Source organism: Tenrec ecaudatus, chromosome 12, assembly GCF_050624435.1.
Source record: "Tenrec ecaudatus isolate mTenEca1 chromosome 12, mTenEca1.hap1, whole genome shotgun sequence".
NCBI classification, from domain to species: domain Eukaryota; kingdom Metazoa; phylum Chordata; class Mammalia; order Afrosoricida; family Tenrecidae; genus Tenrec; species Tenrec ecaudatus.
In genome coordinates this window covers 135,797,264-135,815,868 of record NC_134541.1, presented here as the reverse complement: position 1 = coordinate 135,815,868, position 18,605 = coordinate 135,797,264, and the positions used below count along the sequence as shown (strand labels likewise).

The 18,605-nt window shown below is 49.3% G+C and overlaps 1 protein-coding gene across 1 annotated transcript in view; it reads left to right on the top strand.

Annotated features, from left to right (window-relative positions):
* TPST1 (tyrosylprotein sulfotransferase 1) overlaps positions 1-18,605 on the top strand; it is a 77,167-nt gene that overhangs the window by 33,464 nt on the left and 25,098 nt on the right. Inside the window, exon 3 of the mRNA XM_075565013.1 lies at positions 14,897-15,095. Coding sequence (XP_075421128.1) covers positions 14,897-15,095 — 199 coding nt within the window. The remainder of the gene's footprint in view (positions 1-14,896; positions 15,096-18,605) is intronic.

Here is an 18,605-nt window from a genome sequence, read left to right as displayed (position 1 = left end):
ATCATACCATTGTGTGCTTACCTCCCTGATACGATAGCTGAAGACATATGGGTGCATAAGCAAATGTGGTGAAGAAAGCTGATGGTGGCCGGCTATCAAAAGATGTAGCGTCTGGGGTCTTAAAGGCTTAAAGGTAAACAAGTAGCCATCTAGCTCAGAAGCAACAAAGCCCACATGGGAGAAGCACACTGGCGATCACGAAGTGTCGAAGGGATAGGTATCAGGCATCATCAGAACAAAAAAATCATATCATTGTGAATGGTGGGGGGGTACAGAGTGGAGACCCAATGCCCATTTGTAGGCCACTGGACATCCCCTTACAGAAGGGTCTCGGGAAGAGACGAGCCAGTCAGGGTGCGATGTAGCAACATTGAAAAATACAACTTTCCTCTAGTTCCTAAATGCTTCCCCCCACCCACTATTATGATCCCAATTCTACCTTACAAATCTGTCTAGACCAGAGGATATACACTGGTACAGATAGGAATTGGAAACACGGAATCAAGGGCCGGTGATCCCTTCAGGACCAGGGGTGTGAGTGTCAATTCTGGGAGAGTGGGTTGGAAAGGGGGAACCGATTACAAGGATCTACCTGTGATCGCTTCCCTGGGGGACGGCCAACAGAAAAGTAGGTCAAGGGAGGCGTCAGACAGGGCAAGATATGAGAAAATAATGATTTATAAATTATTAAAGGTTCATGAGGGAGGGGGGAGCAGGAAGGGAGGGGAAACATGAGGAGCTGATGCCAGGGGCTTAGGTAGAGAGCAGATGTTTTGAGAATGATGAGGGCAATGAATGTACAAATGTGCTTTACACAATGGATGGATGTATGGATCGTGATGAGTTGTATGAGCTCCTAATAAAACGATATGAAAAAAAAAGAACTAGAGAAAAGTTGTGTGTTTCATCCATGCTTTACTGCACCCTGACAGGCTCATCTCTTCCCTGTGACTCCTCTGTGAGATGTCCAGTTGTCTACAGATGGGCTTTGGGTCTCCACTCCATGCCACCCCCACCCCCATTCACATTGAGTATGATTTTGTTCTGGGTCTTAGATGCCTGATACCCTATCCCATTGACACCTCATGATCACATGGGCTGATGTGCTTCTTCCACGTGGTCTTTATTGCTTCTCGGCTAGATGGCCGCTTGTTTATCTTCAAGCCTTTAAGACCCCAGATGTTATATCTTTGGATAGCTGGACACCGTCAGCTTTCTTCACCACATTTGCTTACGCACACATTTTGTCTTCAGCAATTGTGTAGGGAAGGTGAGCGTCACCGAATGCCGAGTATGAGAACAAAGCGATCTTGTGTTGAGGGAGTACTTGAGTCGAAGCCCAATGTCCAACTGCAACCTTAATTCTAATGTGTCTGCTTTTAAGATCAGTAAGATACTATTAAAATTCCCTGAAACCAATCCATGAAAATAACAACAACAAAAAGAATAGCAATACTAAAAGACCTACTGAGGAGCTCTCAAGTCTGAGGGAATGAGATAAAAAGCAAGGCAGTGAACAAATGTACTTGTTTGAAACGTGAGAGCAACAAAATAAAACAAAATACAGTGGGAGTCCTTAAGCAGAACAAGCCCATGAACCACAATACAGAGAAGACGGATGCATGCTTAGAGGCAGAAAAGGAGGTAGCAAACAGGTGGGATGGAAAGGGTAATTGAGGTGATAAGGACAGGGGAACGAAGAACAGGAGCACCGACATGACCCAGCTCCTGCTCAGCAAAGCAGGGAATCATCAGAAATCAGACCCAGAGCCAGGAAAGATGAAGCGAAGACTACGCACAAGCTGCTGCTGCTACACAGAAGAGTTGTCTATGAAATTCAGACTATTGAAATGTACATTTCCATGGTGGCATTTAGTTTGGGAAATTCAGAATGCTCATAATATCAGGTAGTAGTGGCCAGAAAATAGTTCACGATCCACATGGAATTTTCCTGACATTTCACGGTGACAGGAATATTAGGAGCAGGCGACGATCGCCTGGCTTCGTGCGAGCTTGGATTATCTGAGCTCTGCTCACTCGCTGTCATGGAACTGGCTCCGGCTCTTCGAGACCCGACAGGCCAGATTAGAACCGCTCCATAGGATTTGTGAGACTATTGGGGAGCGAACAGTCTCATCTTTCTCTGGTGGATTTGAACTGCCCACCTCGTGATTAGCAGCCCAATAGTTTACCCCCTGTGCCACCAGCTCCCCTTTGGGTTCTACATGTTCAGAGTAGAACCTCCCAGAAGAATTTTAAAAGCTTTAAAATATTCCTTCCCCCCACCCCCACATAACTCTTTTTTTTTTATTTTAACAATTTATTAGGGGCTCATACAATTCTTATCACAGTTCATACATATACATACATCAATTGTATAAAGCACCTCTGTACAGTCTTTGCCCTAATCATTTTTTTTCTCCTCTTTTCTTTTTTTACATTTTATTAGGGACTCATACAACTCTTATCACCATTCTTATCACATTCCCTGCCCCAATCATTCTCAAGGCATTTGCTCTCCACTTAAGCCCCTTGCATCAGGTCCTCTTTTTTTTTTCCCCTCCCTCCCCTTTTCCCCCTCCCTCATGTGCCCTTGGTAATTTATACCTCGTTATTTTGTCATATCTTGCCCTCTCCGGAGTCTCCCTTCCCCACTTCTCTGTTGTCCCTCTCCCAGGGAAGAGGTCACATGTGGATCCTTGTAATCAGGTCCCCCTTTCCAACCCACTCACCCTCCACTCTCCCAGCATCGTCCCTCACACTCTTGGTCCTGAAGGTATCATCCACCCTGGATTCCCTGTACCTCCAGCCCTCATATGTACCAGTGTACAGCCTCTGTCCTATCCAGGCCTGCAAGGTAGAATTCGGATCATGGTAGTTGGGGGGAGGAAGCATCCAGGATCTGGGGGAAAGCTGTGTTCTTCATCGGTACTACCTCGCACCCTAATTAACCCATCTCCTCTCCTAAACGCCTCTATGAGGGGATCTCCATTGGCCGACACTTGGGCCTTGGGTCTCCACTCTACACTTCCCCCTTCATTTAATATGGTATATATATACACGTATACATATACACATATATACACATACATACACACACTTATATCATTGTTTTGGTTTTTTTTTTGGCATGATGCCTTATACCTGGTCCCTTGGCACCTCGTGATCTCACTGGCCGGTGTGCTTCTTCCATGTGGGCTTTTTTGCTTCTGAGCTAGATGGCCGCTTGTTCACCTTCCCACATAACTCTTAAGAGAACAAGGCTTTCTACCTTGAGCTACTTGTCTTCTGTGAAGGAGGTGGCCGATCTTGAAAAATTCGAGCCGTTCCTCCAACACGTTGGCGTGCTGGAAATAGGTGCGCTTCTCTTACAAGTCAGAACAGATAAGTGGCTGAGGGCTCGCAGCTGGAGGAAGGGGACTTGAATAAACAAAGGCTACAGTTACTCGCGCAGAGCAGGTGGTAAAGGGAGACAGCATGGAGGGAAAGCTGGATCTCCGGCCTGCTGTCAGTGAAGAACAAAGAGAAGCAGAGCAAGGAGAGCAATTCATAACACGATTCATACTCTCTTTGAGGGAGATGATAATGGATGGTAAAAGTTTAGAGATGAGATCTTGTCTTTGTTTGGATTAGCGTCCTCTGTAAATGATAGAGACCCCAAACAGAAAGGGCTTTGAAACAGACTCATAGCTGTTAGGCAAAAGAAAGCAGACGGGTTGGGGACAGCTGTCTTGGACATTGCCTCTGCCTGCTAGATGTTGGTAGCAGCCGCCTCTCCTCTCAGTTGTGGCAACTCAAACTGAGGAGATGCTGTCACATGTCCCCTAGGAGGTGTAATATGCTTTTCTCCCACTCCTATCCAAGACCTTGGCCCCCTCTTATCCAGTGACCTTGGCCCACTCTTATCCAGTGACCCTGTCCCACTCTTATCCAGTGACCCTGTCCCACTCTTATCCAGTGACCTTGGCCTGCTCTTATCCAGTGACCCTGTCGGGAGCTTTGGGTAGTGGTAGCCAGGGAACATGTGGTCCTTCTGGCCTTAGGGTTGTGGAGACTGGTCTTTGCGTGGCCTCCTCAGACAAACTGCTTCTATGTGCCTTTCGATGGGCATCACTTTTCTTTTCCCTGGACTGGGAAAGACCATTATTTGGACCTTCGATGGCTGCCCATGCAGTTTTAAGACCCCAGCTGCGACTCACCAAGTAAGATGTAGAACATCGTCTCTGTGGACGTCGGTATGCCAAGTGACCTTGGTACCCCACCGAGACGGTGGTCCTGGGCTCTCAGGCCCAGCCATTCATTCCCACAAGCTGCTTGGTTCTCTCTAACATGTGCTTATGACTTGGCCTTTTTTTCTTCTTGACAGCCTTTCTCTTATCAATATTGCCAATCACTTCTCTTGTCAATTAAAAAAGAAACTTTAATAATAGCTTTTCTGTACAAGGGTGTGTTAGTCTGGGTTGACTAGAGAAACAAATTCATAGACACTCATGTGTGTAAGAGAGAGCTTTATATAAAGAGCAATTGTATATTAAGAAACCATCCCAGCCCAGTCCAGATCAAGTGCATAAGTCCGATATTAGCCCATATGTCTGAATCAAGTCTATAAGTTCCTCTTTAGAATCACGCAACCCATGCAATGACACCGAATGCAGGAAGCTCACAGCACAATGGGTGGAGAGTCTTGTGGATCCAGTGGTGCTGGAAGCATCTCAGCACTGGCGTGGGTCTCCACATGGCTCCTCCAGCACCAAGACTGGCTCCATTAGTATAGCTTCATCTGGCTTGTCAACAGGAATGTCCCGCAGGGAGAGTCTGTGTGTCCCGTCTCCAGCAAGCTTTTTTATCTCCAACTCCAAAGGAGGTCACCAAGCTGCGACCTGATTGACAGGCTAAACTCCACCTCTTTGCTCTTTATCGTCTCAAGTAGACACCAGATGATGTAACCACTACAGAGGGCAAGTCAAGAGGCACTTGGGGTCTCGGGCTCCAGTTCACACAGGCAGTGTTTACCAAAGAAAACATGCGCAAACGCACCTTGACCGCCAGTGGATGGCTGCACACTAGTTATCTCAGTTACATTCTCAGTCTCACTAGGCTGCTTTCAAAGGACTTCCTGAGCTGACTCGAACAGCGAGAAAGAGGAAGGTTCCTCGCTCGGATGAGGACACGGCAGCTGCAGCGAGCGCCTCAAACAGCGGTGAGGACGGCACTGGACCGGAGTGTGTTCGTTCTGTCGGCCGCTGGGTTGCCTCGAGTTGGAACCGACTTGACAGCACCTGACATCAAGAACCCCAGCAGCAGATCCCCGCAGAAGCCACTCTGTCGATGGTCCATTTGGTTTGCAGAGCCCCAGTGAGACGAAGACGGGTTTAACTGGGACCACTTGTCAGCAGCCTTCCACCGATGGCAGAGTTGTGCTTTTAAACACATTTTGTTCAGATTAAACCCATGCGTCTATGAACTGGGACCCCAGTCCCAAGGCCTCTGATTCACTCTCTTAAACCCACCTGGCATATACCAGATACGGGATGACAAAGGAGAAACCGCCACAGGTGTTAGAGAAGCTAAAAGAGGTATTGTGAGACTCACTCCATGAAAGTTCATTTGTAATGCATTTCGAAATGAGAGACCACGTAAATGGATTTCCTAGCGAGGCGGTGAGCTGAAAAAGTTAAGTAGCATCAAGGAGATTGAAAAATACCAAAGGCTCAATAGAAAGTAAATGTCTAGAAAAGAATGATGGCAACATATGTACAAATATGCCCGATACAATTGATGTATGGATTGTTATAAGAGCTGTAAGAGCCCCCAAGAAAATGATCTTTTAATAAAAAATGGGGAGAGAGATTGAAAAAGGTTTTGAAGAGAGGCCATTTACAGTGGCCCACACGATTCACAATGGGATTATTTCAAACCTTTAGAAAGAATAGGTGGACTCAGTACTCCGAACTATTTTAGAGCATGGGGAAAAGATGGCAAGCCCTTCCAGTCATTTTATGAAGCCATCATTTAATTGTAAAACCCGATAGAAATTACAGGGAAAGGAAACCTCAGGCGTATTTTCTTAGGCATATAGATGTTAACATCACAAAGAAAAAAATAATAAACAGTTTCCCCAGTATGTCAAAGGCTGATGATGACCAAATCATTTGTGTTCTACAGATGAGAGAACAATGAGGCCACATCGTTGGCTGCGTCAATGAATGGAAGGAGGAGGACCAGAGGGTCATAGCATGGCGTGCAGACACGGCTCTTAGTAAAAAGTCAGTTGCCATCCATAGCGAAAACTCGGGTACAGAAGGAATAGGGGGAACGTGGCTTATCTCGAGTAAAGATGATTTTTCCCAAGTAGCTATCCTGTGGCAGGCCCGCGCCACACCCTGGGGCTGCAGTGGTTGACCAAGCAGAGAGCCAGACCAAGCCTGTCTTCCTGGGACCTGCATTAGCAATAGAGAGCCATCCCAGAGAGACTGGACAGGGGGTCAAGAAGCAGTCAATGCTGCAGGGGAGAAAGCAAGAGCACAGAGAGTTGTCAAAAGCTGGGGTGTAGTTTTATCACCCCAAGGTGCATCCAGCGACACTATGTTCCAACTGAATGATTAAATAATTGGACACGTCCTACAAAAGTTTCTTTTAGCCTCCAGGTTACACAGCTCTCCCTTCCTTTCTTTACCACATATTGTGATTAAAAACAAAACAGAAAAAACAACACCCAGGGCCTCTACCCCTTGTGATGTTATTTGCAGTCTGAATTTTGCTGATGGCAAACATCAGGCACTTTAGGCACGGAGGGCTAATTGCTCAACATTTCCTCTGAAATGCAAATCGGCAGGCGCCTCCCTCATCAGCTGCCAGGTAGAGCTCTCTGTGCCTGTCACCGCTGGGGGTCCCCGTGCCCAGTTGTGTCAGTTAGGCGACTCTTGTGAAGTGTTGGTGTTCTGCTCCTATCATTTCGCTTCCAGATTGCAGCTGAACACAGTTTACAGGCTCGGCCCCTGCGGTTTAGTTCATCTTCCCTTCCTTTTAAGGGAATTAGCGCTCGCCCCCCTCCTAGTTTAATCTTCATCTCTGAAATGATAGTTTTATTTCTTTCTGAGGTCTGTCACCTCATGCATGCCTCTTTTATGTCTTGCTTCGTGTTTTTGAATATCTGAGCTTACTTTGACATCGTGAGTTACACTTGGCATCTTACGGGCTTGCTTTTCTGGTGGCTTCCAGGGTGCATAGGGATGCTATTCTCCTAAGCCTGCTTTTGGTTCGGGGGAAACCCCTCTTAGCCCTGGTGGTGTAGTAGGCTGTGGGTTGGGCTGCTAACTGCAACGTCAGCAGTTTGAAACCACCAGCCACCTTGCAGGAGAAAGATGAGGCTCTCTGTTTCTAGAAAAAGTTACAGCCTTAGAAACCCACAGGCCAGTTCCACTTTGTCCTCTCGGGTCTCTTTGAGTCAGACTCGACTCGACGGCACTGAGTCTACAGAGGGAGAGTCTCAAACACAGAGAGCTGTGGCCTCTTTGGTGGTCTCCTGGGCCCAGTCTGCCCCCCCACCCGCCCTGCCACTTCCTTCCAAGCCTTCCCTTGCAAAGAAACGCTTAGCCTTGTAGGTAGAATTGAGATCACTCTCGCTGGATATCTTCGCCCGCTGCTTGCGTTTTGGGACTTGTGGGACAACTTTGTCGTCTAGCTTTGCGATCAAAGTTGTTCGTGGGATTGGGTCTGGGTTTGGTCATCTTGGGGCGCTTTGTCCGTTTCCGTGGGGGGGGGGTGTTGCAAAAGGATCCCCATAGCTTCTCGAGTTCCCTCTCCTCCTTTCCAGATGGAGGAGAGCAGTGACAGGGCCTGACTTGTCTTTTTTTAAAGGCTAGGCCACAGTGGTGTCATGGAAGAAGGAGGGAGACCAATGTTATGGATTGAATTACGTTCCCCCAAATTATGTGTTGTGCATATCCTCTCTACCCGTGGCTATAATCCCATTGGGGAACGGACCGTCTTGGATATGTTCATGAGTCAGTGTGGTTCCAATCAATCTCTGCTGAGATTCTGAAGCGATTTAAACAGCCAGTGATTAGAGCAGAGGTGGGAGAAGAGAGCCAGAAGCCACCTGATCCCCCAGAGCAGAAGCTCAAGGAGTCAAGCACCTTCCCCAGAGCTGGTGGGGGTGGGGAGAGAGCGAGCCTTTCCCAGAGTCCGCGCCCTGCGTGCAGACTTCTAGCTTCCTAGCCTGTGAGGAGAGTTCATGTGTTGAAGCCACTCCCCTGTGGTCCTTCTGTGCTCGCAGCACTAGAGAGCTGAGACGGCCTCCTAGAAGGGCTTGCCGTTGTTCCGGGCCATCGAGTGAGTGCGGAGGCACAGCGACTCGATGGACAACAGAAGGACACACTGTCCAGTTGTTCTTACGGACAAGCCCCTTCTTACAACCACTGTGTCCATCCATCTCGTCGAGCGAGGGCCTTCCTCGTTTTCACTGCCCCTCGACTTTACCAAGCGTGACGTCCCACTCCAGGGACCCGGAGAGGAGACCTGAAGAGACCCAGTGAGTGAGGATGTTGACTCAGACCAGGGGTCCAGCAGTGGCGTGACTGAGGAGCCCAATGTGGGTGTGTTTTGAAGGCACGGTTCACAAGCTTTCCTGGCAAATTGGATGTGGGGTGGGAGAGAAAGAGCAGTTAAAGAAAATTCTACTTTCATTTATCTCGAGTAAACAGAAGAATGGAGTTGTTTTCGACGGAGACGGGGAGGGCTGTGGGTATAGCAGACCGGGGCGGGGGTGGGGGTGGGATCCTGCCGAGCTCGCGTCAACTGGCAGTTAGACTTCTAGACAAAGATCCCCTTCGTGGGCCTGTGCTTCCTTCCCCTCAATTTCACGGGCTGACAGGACAGGCATAGTAAATGCCGAGACCTGAAGAAAGGAAACACCCTGCTTGAGAGGTCAACACAGAGACACGGAACACGGAGGTAGGACTGAGACAAGGAACGTGAGGTTGAGAGCGGCTTTATTAGGGCAGGGAAAGAGCTCCCGGGGTGGGGGGAAGGGAGAGCAGAGAGAGGGACAGGAGCATCTTGAGCTCCCCGGCGGATTCCGAGACCCAACGAGTTGGGTCAGGGAAATCGCAGCTTGTCGGTGAGGCGGTGGGAGCTTCATAGGGCCTGAGCTAGGGAGGTGTACATTGACAACAAGAAGGGAGAGTTTTCGCTTGCAGCTGCAGGACCTTGAATCACGATGCCATCCCTGGGAAGTGCCTTTGTTGTTTGCCAACCTACTCCCTGGAGCGCTGGGGCAGGGGCTGCCCAACCTTGGTCTGCAGACATCAGCTCCTTGGAATGTTGGGGCAGAAGATGCCTACTGCAATAGGTCATTTATCCTCCCGAGAGGCTGGAAATGGGGGCCTTGAAGTCCTATCCTCCTGAGGAGCTGGAGAGGAGATGGGGGCTGCCTAGTCCGGCCCTGGCCCAAACACTGCTTAGCCAGGCCACAGACATGGTTGGCAGTCTGATAACGCGGTGCATGTATATGCATAAGATAACACAGCATGGGACAGGCTTTTGCATGTCTGTTGAGATTACGTTTTTCAGCCCTCTTCCACAGGGCGCACCTTAATGTTTTCGGATGGTGCATCTTGAGACTGTGCGCGGCGTCGAACGGGGACTCATCCTGTGCTGTTACCGTCTTCTCCCTCACTGTTCAGGTAACATACTGGCCTTCAGCCCGATTCTTTATGCCTGTCCCTCCCAGCCCTGACACTTCCATCCGGAGGACTTACTAGGTTTCCCCTCGCAATCGCTGTGGGTCATAATTCAGGCTTGTGGTTTGGCAGCAAGCATGGCTGTAGTGTTTAATTGACACTCATGGAAAAATCTATGCTTGCATGAGGATCTTGGGGATTATGTTCACCTCAGCAGTGCCGGACTTTGGCAGGGGCCCCACTCCTCAAGGGGGGTGGTGGCTGCTGTCACTCTGACTGCTGCATAGTGCAAGGAGCCCGGGCGCTTGCCAACAGTGAGGGGGAGGGGTGGTGATGGGATACAGAACTCACCAACTCTGCTTCCCAGGACTGCGTCTGCCCTGTGGGGGCACATGAACCGGCGGGGTTGGGGGTGTGTGTGTCAGGGGCTCTGTTTTGAGGTCAAGCTGAGACTCCAGGGTCCGGTGAGAACTAGTTGGTGTCACACCTCCCCATTTCCCTCTAGGAATCCTATCCTTTTGAGCAAGGGCCAGTCGGGACTTTGCAGGCCGCGTGGTGTCAGCTGCCACTGTCGAGTCCTGCTGCTATAGAGTGGACGCACCCACGGAGCATACAGAAGCCAACCGTGTGGCTGTGTCCCAATAAAACTTTAGTTACAAAAACAGGTAGCAGGTCAGATCGGGGCCACGGTCAACTGTGAGACAAGGTTTTCGTGAGGGGTCAGGTCCTGACTCCACTCTCCAACATCCTTCCACTCCAGCTAGCCCTGGCTTTGGGACGGGGCTTTCCTAAGACGGCAGGTCCTCACTCACTCACGTCATGGTCTCTGCTGTCTGAGGGCCAGCCATCTTCTCAGTTCCAACGCTCCACCCCCAGACTCACCAACACACAGCTGTTGAGTTCTGGGGACCCCGTGGGACAGAGCAGAGCTGCCCTGGAGGGTTCCTGAGGCTGTCAGTCTTTCTGGAAGCAGACTGCCTGCCACATCTTTCTCCCACGGAGGGCTAGGCAGGCTCACACGGCGGACCTATCCATCGGAACCTGGCGCCCAACTCTCAGTGCCACCAGCGCTACTTGAAGCCGTGTTGCAAAGAACGCTGCCAAGCCTGTCTTCTCCCCACACCCCAGTGCAGCGTGGGCCCTAGAACAGGGCAGTGTCCGTGGGAAGAGGACCGGTGAGCGCTGAGAGCTGACGCTGGTGCGGACTAGGGCCCTGAGAGGGTGACTGGATGAACGGAAGGCGTGTGTGGCTGGCCAGCCTGGGCCACACGCGCTCCCCTCTCCCTCCTGTCTCACCCTGTCTGACCCGTGAATGCTCAGTCTCTTCTTCCAGCTCTGCCCATCAGTCACTCCCCATCATTTTTTAAGATCAAGCTAACGTCCGGTCATGACATCCAAGGGCCCCTGTGTGTGACCCCAACTGCTTAATGCCAAGGCCTTGCAGAAGTCAAGATTCGGGGGATGTTAGAAAGGCAGTGTGGTGCGCCTGTGTATTGGTTTTAACAGACTCTCTGAGACTATTGGAGTAGAAAGCCCAGTCCTTCTCCCGTGGGGCTGCTGGTTGTTTCGAACTGCTGACCGTGTGGCTCGCAGCCCAACACGGAACCACTACGCTACCAGGGCTCCAGAAACCCATGTGTACACCAGTTCCCAGCTCCTAGGCAGTGAGGTCATGCTGATGGCTTGATATCAGCCCCAGCAGGAGCACTTACACCCTGAGCATCGACACATAGCTAGGACCCTGGCCTTTCCTCCCAGCCATTGATTGGCGTCAGCAGCTGGGCACCATGTGGGTCTGCTCTCAGTGCAGTGCATATGGGTGTGTATTCTGTTGTCAACCTCTTGAGTCATGTAGGTCACGTGGCCGGGCCTTTCCAGGTCACACAAAATGCAAAAGCACCTATGACCAAGGTGGAAGTTGTCAGTGGTAGTTCGAAAAGAAAGGGGACCTTGGATGGACAGACAGGCAGACCTGGGTTCAGATTCAGACTCTCTGTGACCTGGGGCAAACCTCTCCCCTTCTCTGGACCTCCATTTCCACGTTGGAGAAATGAGAACTGATAATGCCTTCTCTTAAGGCTGTTTTGGACGAGACCTGGTGGTGTAGTGGTTAGGTATTGCAATCCACATGATTGGCAGTTCAAAACCACCAGCAGCTGCTCGGGAGAAAGACTGGTTTTCATTCCCATGCACAGTTACAGTCTCAGAAACCCACATGGCGTCGCTATGAGTCAGCAGGGAGTGAAGCTTGTTTTAGGAACATGGTAGTTACATGGTGGGCTGCTAACTGCAAGGTCAGCAGTTCAAAACCAACAGCCAGCTCCAGGGAGAAAGAGAAGACTTCCTACTGTAAACTGTTTACAGGGTCAGAAACCCATAGAGGCAGTTCTGTCCTGTCCCATGGAGTCGCTATGAGTCGGCATCAACTCAATGCAGAGTTTGATTTTTGGAAAGTTGTTTTAAAGGTTAAATGAGATCTCAGATGCCAAGCGACTGGCACAAAAGGGACAGAAAGCAGTCGTCTTTGTTTACCAGAAGGTTGGTTAGTTGGTTTCCTGGGCCAGTTCCTCTCTATTGCTAACTCCCATTCTCTGGAATTCCCGTCTCCACAGTAAGTGTCCTGCAAGTGAGCACTTGGATGCTGGGAAGTCTTTTCATCTTATTTGTCAGTGAGCTGTGCTCTTATGATGAGGACATGTCCTTGACCTCTCCCGAGCGTGTTTATGCAAACTAATGGAAGCTTCTCTTACCGGCAGCTGCTTTCAGTCCTTCATCGACTCCCTTAATAAGCATGTATCGAGCATCTTTTATATGCCGCTGTGCCAGATGCGGGTGATGTTAAGATAAAAACAGCACAGAGCGGCCCCTTACCACCTGGTGGAGTGGTGCTTAGCCGGGCAGAAGACCAGCTGTTTTGATGCAGGGAGATGAGCAGGCGTTTGTTGTTCATCTGGCTGAGAAATGATGGTGACTCAAACCGAGATTCTGGCAACAGGAAAGGGGAGGAGGGCATCCGACTGGAGCTGGCTGATTGGTTGGGGGACGTGTGGAGAGCCTCCTTTCTCCTGCCCCATCCTTGTGGGTGGCAGGACACCAAGGCACAATGGCCACACAACTGATCATACAAACCTGAATGCGTGAAACTTCCACGGGTGAACAGGAAATGCCATTCACCATCATGTTGCAATGTAAACACACCGTCCTAGACAAATACTAACGCCAACTCACTGTCACTGAGGCGATTCCGACTCATAGCGACCCTACAGGACAGGGAGTAGAAAGCCTCCTCTTTGCTCCCATGGATAGGCTGGTGGCTCAAACGGCTGACCTGTGGTTAGTAGACTCATAACCACTATGCTACCAGGGAGGCTATGGTGCTGGACAAGCTAGGAGCCCTGGTGGTGATGTGGTTAAAGAAGTGGGCTTTGATCCACATGGTCAGCAGTTTGAAACTACTGGCAGCTCTGCAGGAGAAAGACTGAGCTTTCCACTCGCATAGACACTTACAGTCTTGGAAACCCACAGGGCTAAAGACTAACAAACAGAGAATAGAGAGAGGGGGGCAAGCAGGGGCACAGTGGAATCCTGGGGGAATATTTAAATGGGGGAAGAGAATGTGGCCAATGAGCTTGCGGGAAAAGCTGAAGGGGACATCTCATCTGTTGCTGCTGGAGGGGCCCTTTGAATGACCGTTTCAGATACAGATGGTCAGCTCAATGAGAGCTCCCAGACAGTCCTGCACTGATCATGCCCATTTAGGCAGCACCCGACCACACACATCTGTGGTCCCATGAGGTTACAATACAGTTAAAGATCCCGGTGAACACAGCAGCGCCCGCCTCACCCCTTAGGCAGAATTCCCATGTCCAGCCTTTTGTATACAAAGCCATTGCGCTGCCAGGCGTAGCATGGTACAGGACATGCTCTTGACGGTCATAAAAATGCCAGCCCAACACATAACCACTATGCCACCAGGACTGGGAGCCTCAAAATCAAAGAAAAATTCTCCAGACTGTTCCAGGATGGACTCCGCTGCAAGCTATAAATGAGGGCAACCAAACGGCCAGGGGAACCTAGATCAGCTATGGAGGGATTGCGAACGAGGCTTGTTAAGGACCCAAGACCAAAGCAAGCCCCTCTCAGGACCGGACAGCGACCCGGCGTGCCAATATCCCATTATTTTTAATTCTCCTCCATAGACATCGAAAAAAAACCAAAAACAGCACTTCTTCTCCTTCTTTGGGAAATTGTTTCCTTTAGGGTGTCTATAGAGGAGTATTTTGTTCGTTTAGTAGATTTAGGACTGGCTGTTTCCCCCTCAATACTCTATTCTGAGAACTTTCAACTGTATAAGAGAATTAAAAATAGTGATACCCGCTGTCCAGATTCTTCCAGTAACATTTCTGCTCCGTTGGCGTCATCACACACCCTCTGGCTAAGAAGCCTTGGCGGTACAGTAGCCAAGCACTGGCAGCTCACAGAAAGACTGGCAGTTCAAACCCACTAGCTGCTCCGCAGGAGAAAGAGGTGCAGGCCACTTCCATAAAGATTCGTCTTGGAACCCCTCTGAGAGCACTCTCTGCCCACTAGATCTCGATGGGCTGAAACCGAACGGTAGTAAGTGTGTAGTAGGTACCCCTCGATCCGTTCCTGACGTCATCTATCCATCTATCTTTTTGTTTGTTTATTTTTGGAGGCGTTTCAGTTAAGTTGGCTGACTCCTTTCCTAAACAGCCTTATCTTTTTTTTTTAAGCCTCATTTTTCTGGATTTTGCAATGAGAGTGTCAGCACATTGTGTGCAGATGTTTTCAGCCCATCCATTTTCCTCTTTCTAGAAATCGGAGGCTGCTCACAATGCCTGTCCAACTTCGCATGTGAAAGAAAGAAAGAAAGAAAGAAAGAAAGAAAGAAAGAAAGAAAGAAAGAAAGAAAGAAAGAAAGAAAGAAAAGAGAGAGAAAGAAGGAAAAAGTCTGGTCAGAGGCGTGAAGAAGGCCCTGAGGGGTCCTCTTTCTCAACGGCTTTAAAATCGAGACACAGTTGTTGTTGTTTTTTTAAAATGTTTTATTAGGGGTTCATACAACTCTCATCACAATCCATACACACATCAATTGTGTAACGCACACCGAGACACAGTTGTTGAACTCCTCCCAAATGATCTCTAGTTCCCCGGTGGCTACGCGCAGGCCCTCACCCTGTGCTGGTTGTTTTCAGAGTGGAGAGATCCACAGACCAAGTCATCAAGCCGGTCAACGTGGGCGCGCTGTCCAAGTGGGTCGGGAAGATTCCTCCAGACGTCCTCCAGGACATGCCAGCGATTGCGCCCATGCTTGCCAAGCTCGGCTACGACCCCTATGCCAACCCTCCCAACTACGGAAAACCTGATCCGAGAATCCTCGAGAACACTCGAAGGGTAAGTGTTTTTTGTTGTGTTTTATTTCAGATTGACTAAGGAAACCGGGACGTGCCATTTGGATCCTGAAGGGGTTTCCCTTTTCTTTTAAGTTCATTTTGTTGGGGCCTCTTGCAGCAATGAAAGCAATCCGTACATCACTTGTGTCAGGCATATCTGTATGTATGTTGCCATCATGCAAAGGTTTTCCTTAGTGTGTGTCTTTGTTTATAATAAGAAAATAATTTTATAGTTGAGATGAATTCACTTTGTAGGGTGCTTCTTTCCCCAGCGTCTTCTCATGTATTTTTATTTAGCCATTTTATTGACATAGATTCATATATCGAATACATCAGTGGTTCGAGTACATCAAAAGGAATTGTGTGATCATGACCACAATCAGTTCGGGAACATTTCCTTCATTCTTACACCTGTTGTTATTAAAATCTCCCGTTCCCCTCACCTCCCCTGGGGGAACCCCAAGGAACGGTTGATCTAATAATTGTCTCTATAGGTTTACCTATCCTGGATTTCATACAAAGCAAATCTTACCAAAAGATCCAAGGATTCAGAATGGTAAAACCCAAGATCAGAGGAGGGAAGGAGACTAGAGCTTTCATTGTGAACACTCGGTTGGCAGAGGCTACAGATGACCCATGGGGAAAGCCTCAAATCCACTTGTTCCGATGGGTTACGCCCCTGTCAAATTCTCTCAAGCCACTGAACACGGATGTGAGCCACACCCGGGGGAAGTGGAAAGTGAACTGCTGCAGACACGGTTTGGTTTCAGCTTGTCACTGGTTTCCCCTTTAGATCCATTCTTAACGTGTCCTAGTTTGTACTATTTCTGCTTTCTTTGGGAGTGGGATTTTTCTGTGTTCCAATGTATTTTAAGGGTCACCCTGATGCCCCCATTGCCCAATCCCTGGGGAAGGCACTCACTGGGATGGGGTGGGAGATTGGTTCTCAGAGCTGATTGTCACTCGTGTGTATGGACACCAGCATTAGGAGTGATCCTGTTGACTTCTGCTTTTCCCTCTCTTGAAATCCAATGGCGACCTTGCTACTGAACCCTCGCTTAGATGAGCCTCGCTTTCCTGGCTAAGGAAAGCTGAGCCCTGGCTACGTTAGAGCCTTCAGCAAACCTCAGACAACCAAATGGCCCCTCGGACTGAGTGAAATGTGCTGTCGAAGTGACTTTGGTTTTTCTCGCAGCAAGTTATTCTCACACCTTTAAGAAGTTTCGTTGCAGAGAACGGAAAACGCAAGGAATGGAGCTGACCATATGGGAAAATGGCATGGAAAAGATAAAGGAAGGTTCCCATCAGCGTTCGGAAGCCCCTCCCATTCTCTTTAACCCCGCCTCCTGGAACGTTTGGGAGCGCCCTGGGACCTACCCGGTGGAAGCTGCAGGCACACCTCGTTTCGCTGTGCTGCGCTGCACCGTGCTTCCCAGAGAGGGCACGTTGTTTACAAATGGAGGGCTTCCGGCAACCCTACAGGAGCCCGGGTGGCACAGTGGTTACGTGTTGGACTGAAAACCTGGAGGTCAGCAGTTCAAAACCACCAGTCACTCTTCAGGAAAAAGACGAGGCCTTCTCCAGGAAAGCGCTACAGGCTCGCTTCTAAAACGTACTCTGTCCTCTTCGCCTTCCCTCCATTTCTCCGCCTTTCCAAGTGCGGTGATCTTCTGTCTTCACAGTGGCTTCTCAGAAGACTGGCAGGATCAAGAGATTCCCAGCCAAGAGACAAAAGCAGAATGGGCTCATTCCCCCAGGGACTCGAATGAAAGTTGGTAATGGGATCAGGTACAACTTCAAGAGAAGACATTGGAGAAGAACCGACTGGGGTCTGGAAGGAGCCCCCGAAGATGACGCCCCCCACATTTACCCAGACTCCCTAGCGGTCTGTCATGTTGAGGTTAGGTCTTTGCCACCATCGGATCAATTGAACTTGTATTGGCAAATACCTGGCTTCTTCCACTTCGAGAGGTTAACAATAAATCATGTGAGCCCCCCCCCCCCCAAAAAAAAGGGTTACAGCCTCATAAACCCACAGAGGCCATTCTTCTCCACCCTGTAAGGTCCCCCTGCGTCAGAACTGACCCAGTGGCGGTGAGTTTCATGTCGTTTTGACAACCCCACATCCAGGGAGCGTGTGCTCACCTGTGTGTTTCCCTGCCCCGTTTGGCTCCATCTCATGGAAGTTCGGGGTTCTGCATAGTGCTAGTGCGCACACTAGATGTCGACCCAGGTGGTAAGTTTTCTAGGCACGGGAGATCCAAACATTTGCGTTGCTGGCTCTGTCCTGACGCATCCTTGGCTGCGGTGGGCTGGGATGGCACCTGCGCTCCCGCGGTCTGCCTGAGCTTCACCCCTGCACGCTCAGGACACAACCATCTAGATGAGGTGGCCATGTGGCCGTGAGTTCATTGCTAGCTTATTTGATTTCTAGATTAGATGCCTCGGCCTTCTCAAGTGTTTCCCTAGGTCATTAATGTCATTGCCTTCTCCAGAAACTTAAATATCAAATCTCCTTTGTCTGTCTGTCTCTCTGCCTCCCAATACCTGACAAACAAACTTAGGTAGCGTGAGGTCAGTCCCCATGTTGATTTCTTTCTCTTAAGTCTTCCCTCACGTCGGTTTTCAGTCAGCAGGGGCTCCGTACGAAGATTTACCCTCGTGTAAACCTTTAGCTATGAAGGCAAACATTTAAAAAAATCACTTTATTGGGGCCTCGTACAACTCTTATCACAATCCACACATGCATCCATGGTGTCAAGCACATTTGTACATTTGTTGCCCTCATCATTCTCAAAACATTTGCTTTCTACTTGAGCCCTTTGTATCAGCTCCTCATTTTTCCCCTCCCTCCCAGCTTCCCCCTCCCTCATGAACCCTTGATAATTTAAAAATTATTTTGTCATATCTTACACTGTCCGGTGTCTCCCTTGACCCACTTTTCCATTGTTCATCCTGCAGGGAGGAGGTTATATGTAGATCCTTGTAATCGGTTCCCCCTTTCCATCCCACCCTCCCTCCACCCTCCCAGTATCTCCACTCTCAGCACTGGTCCTGAAGGGATCATCTGCCCTGGATTCCCTGTGTTTCCAGTTCCTATCTGTACCAGTGTTCATCCTCTGGTCTAGTCAGACTTGCCAGGTAGCATTGATATCATGTTAGTGGGGAGGGAAGCATTTAGAACTAGAGGAAAGTTGTATGTTTCATCGTTGCTACACTGCACCCTGACTGGCTCGTCTCCTCCCTATGACCCTTCTGTAAGGGGATTTCCAATTAGAAGGCAAATATTTTTAAAAGACCTCTATCTTTCATATAAACATTTTGTTATAACATAAACATATGAAACTTACAAAATTAACAAGAACGATCCATGTGGCCACCTTATGCATATCATTCACCCTTTTAAAACTTTTTATTGTGGTTCAGATGAAGGTTTACAGTGGTTTTACATTCAACTACACATGTAGCCTGCTTGGTAACGTAGAAGGGCGCTGTAAACGGGCCAGGCCCT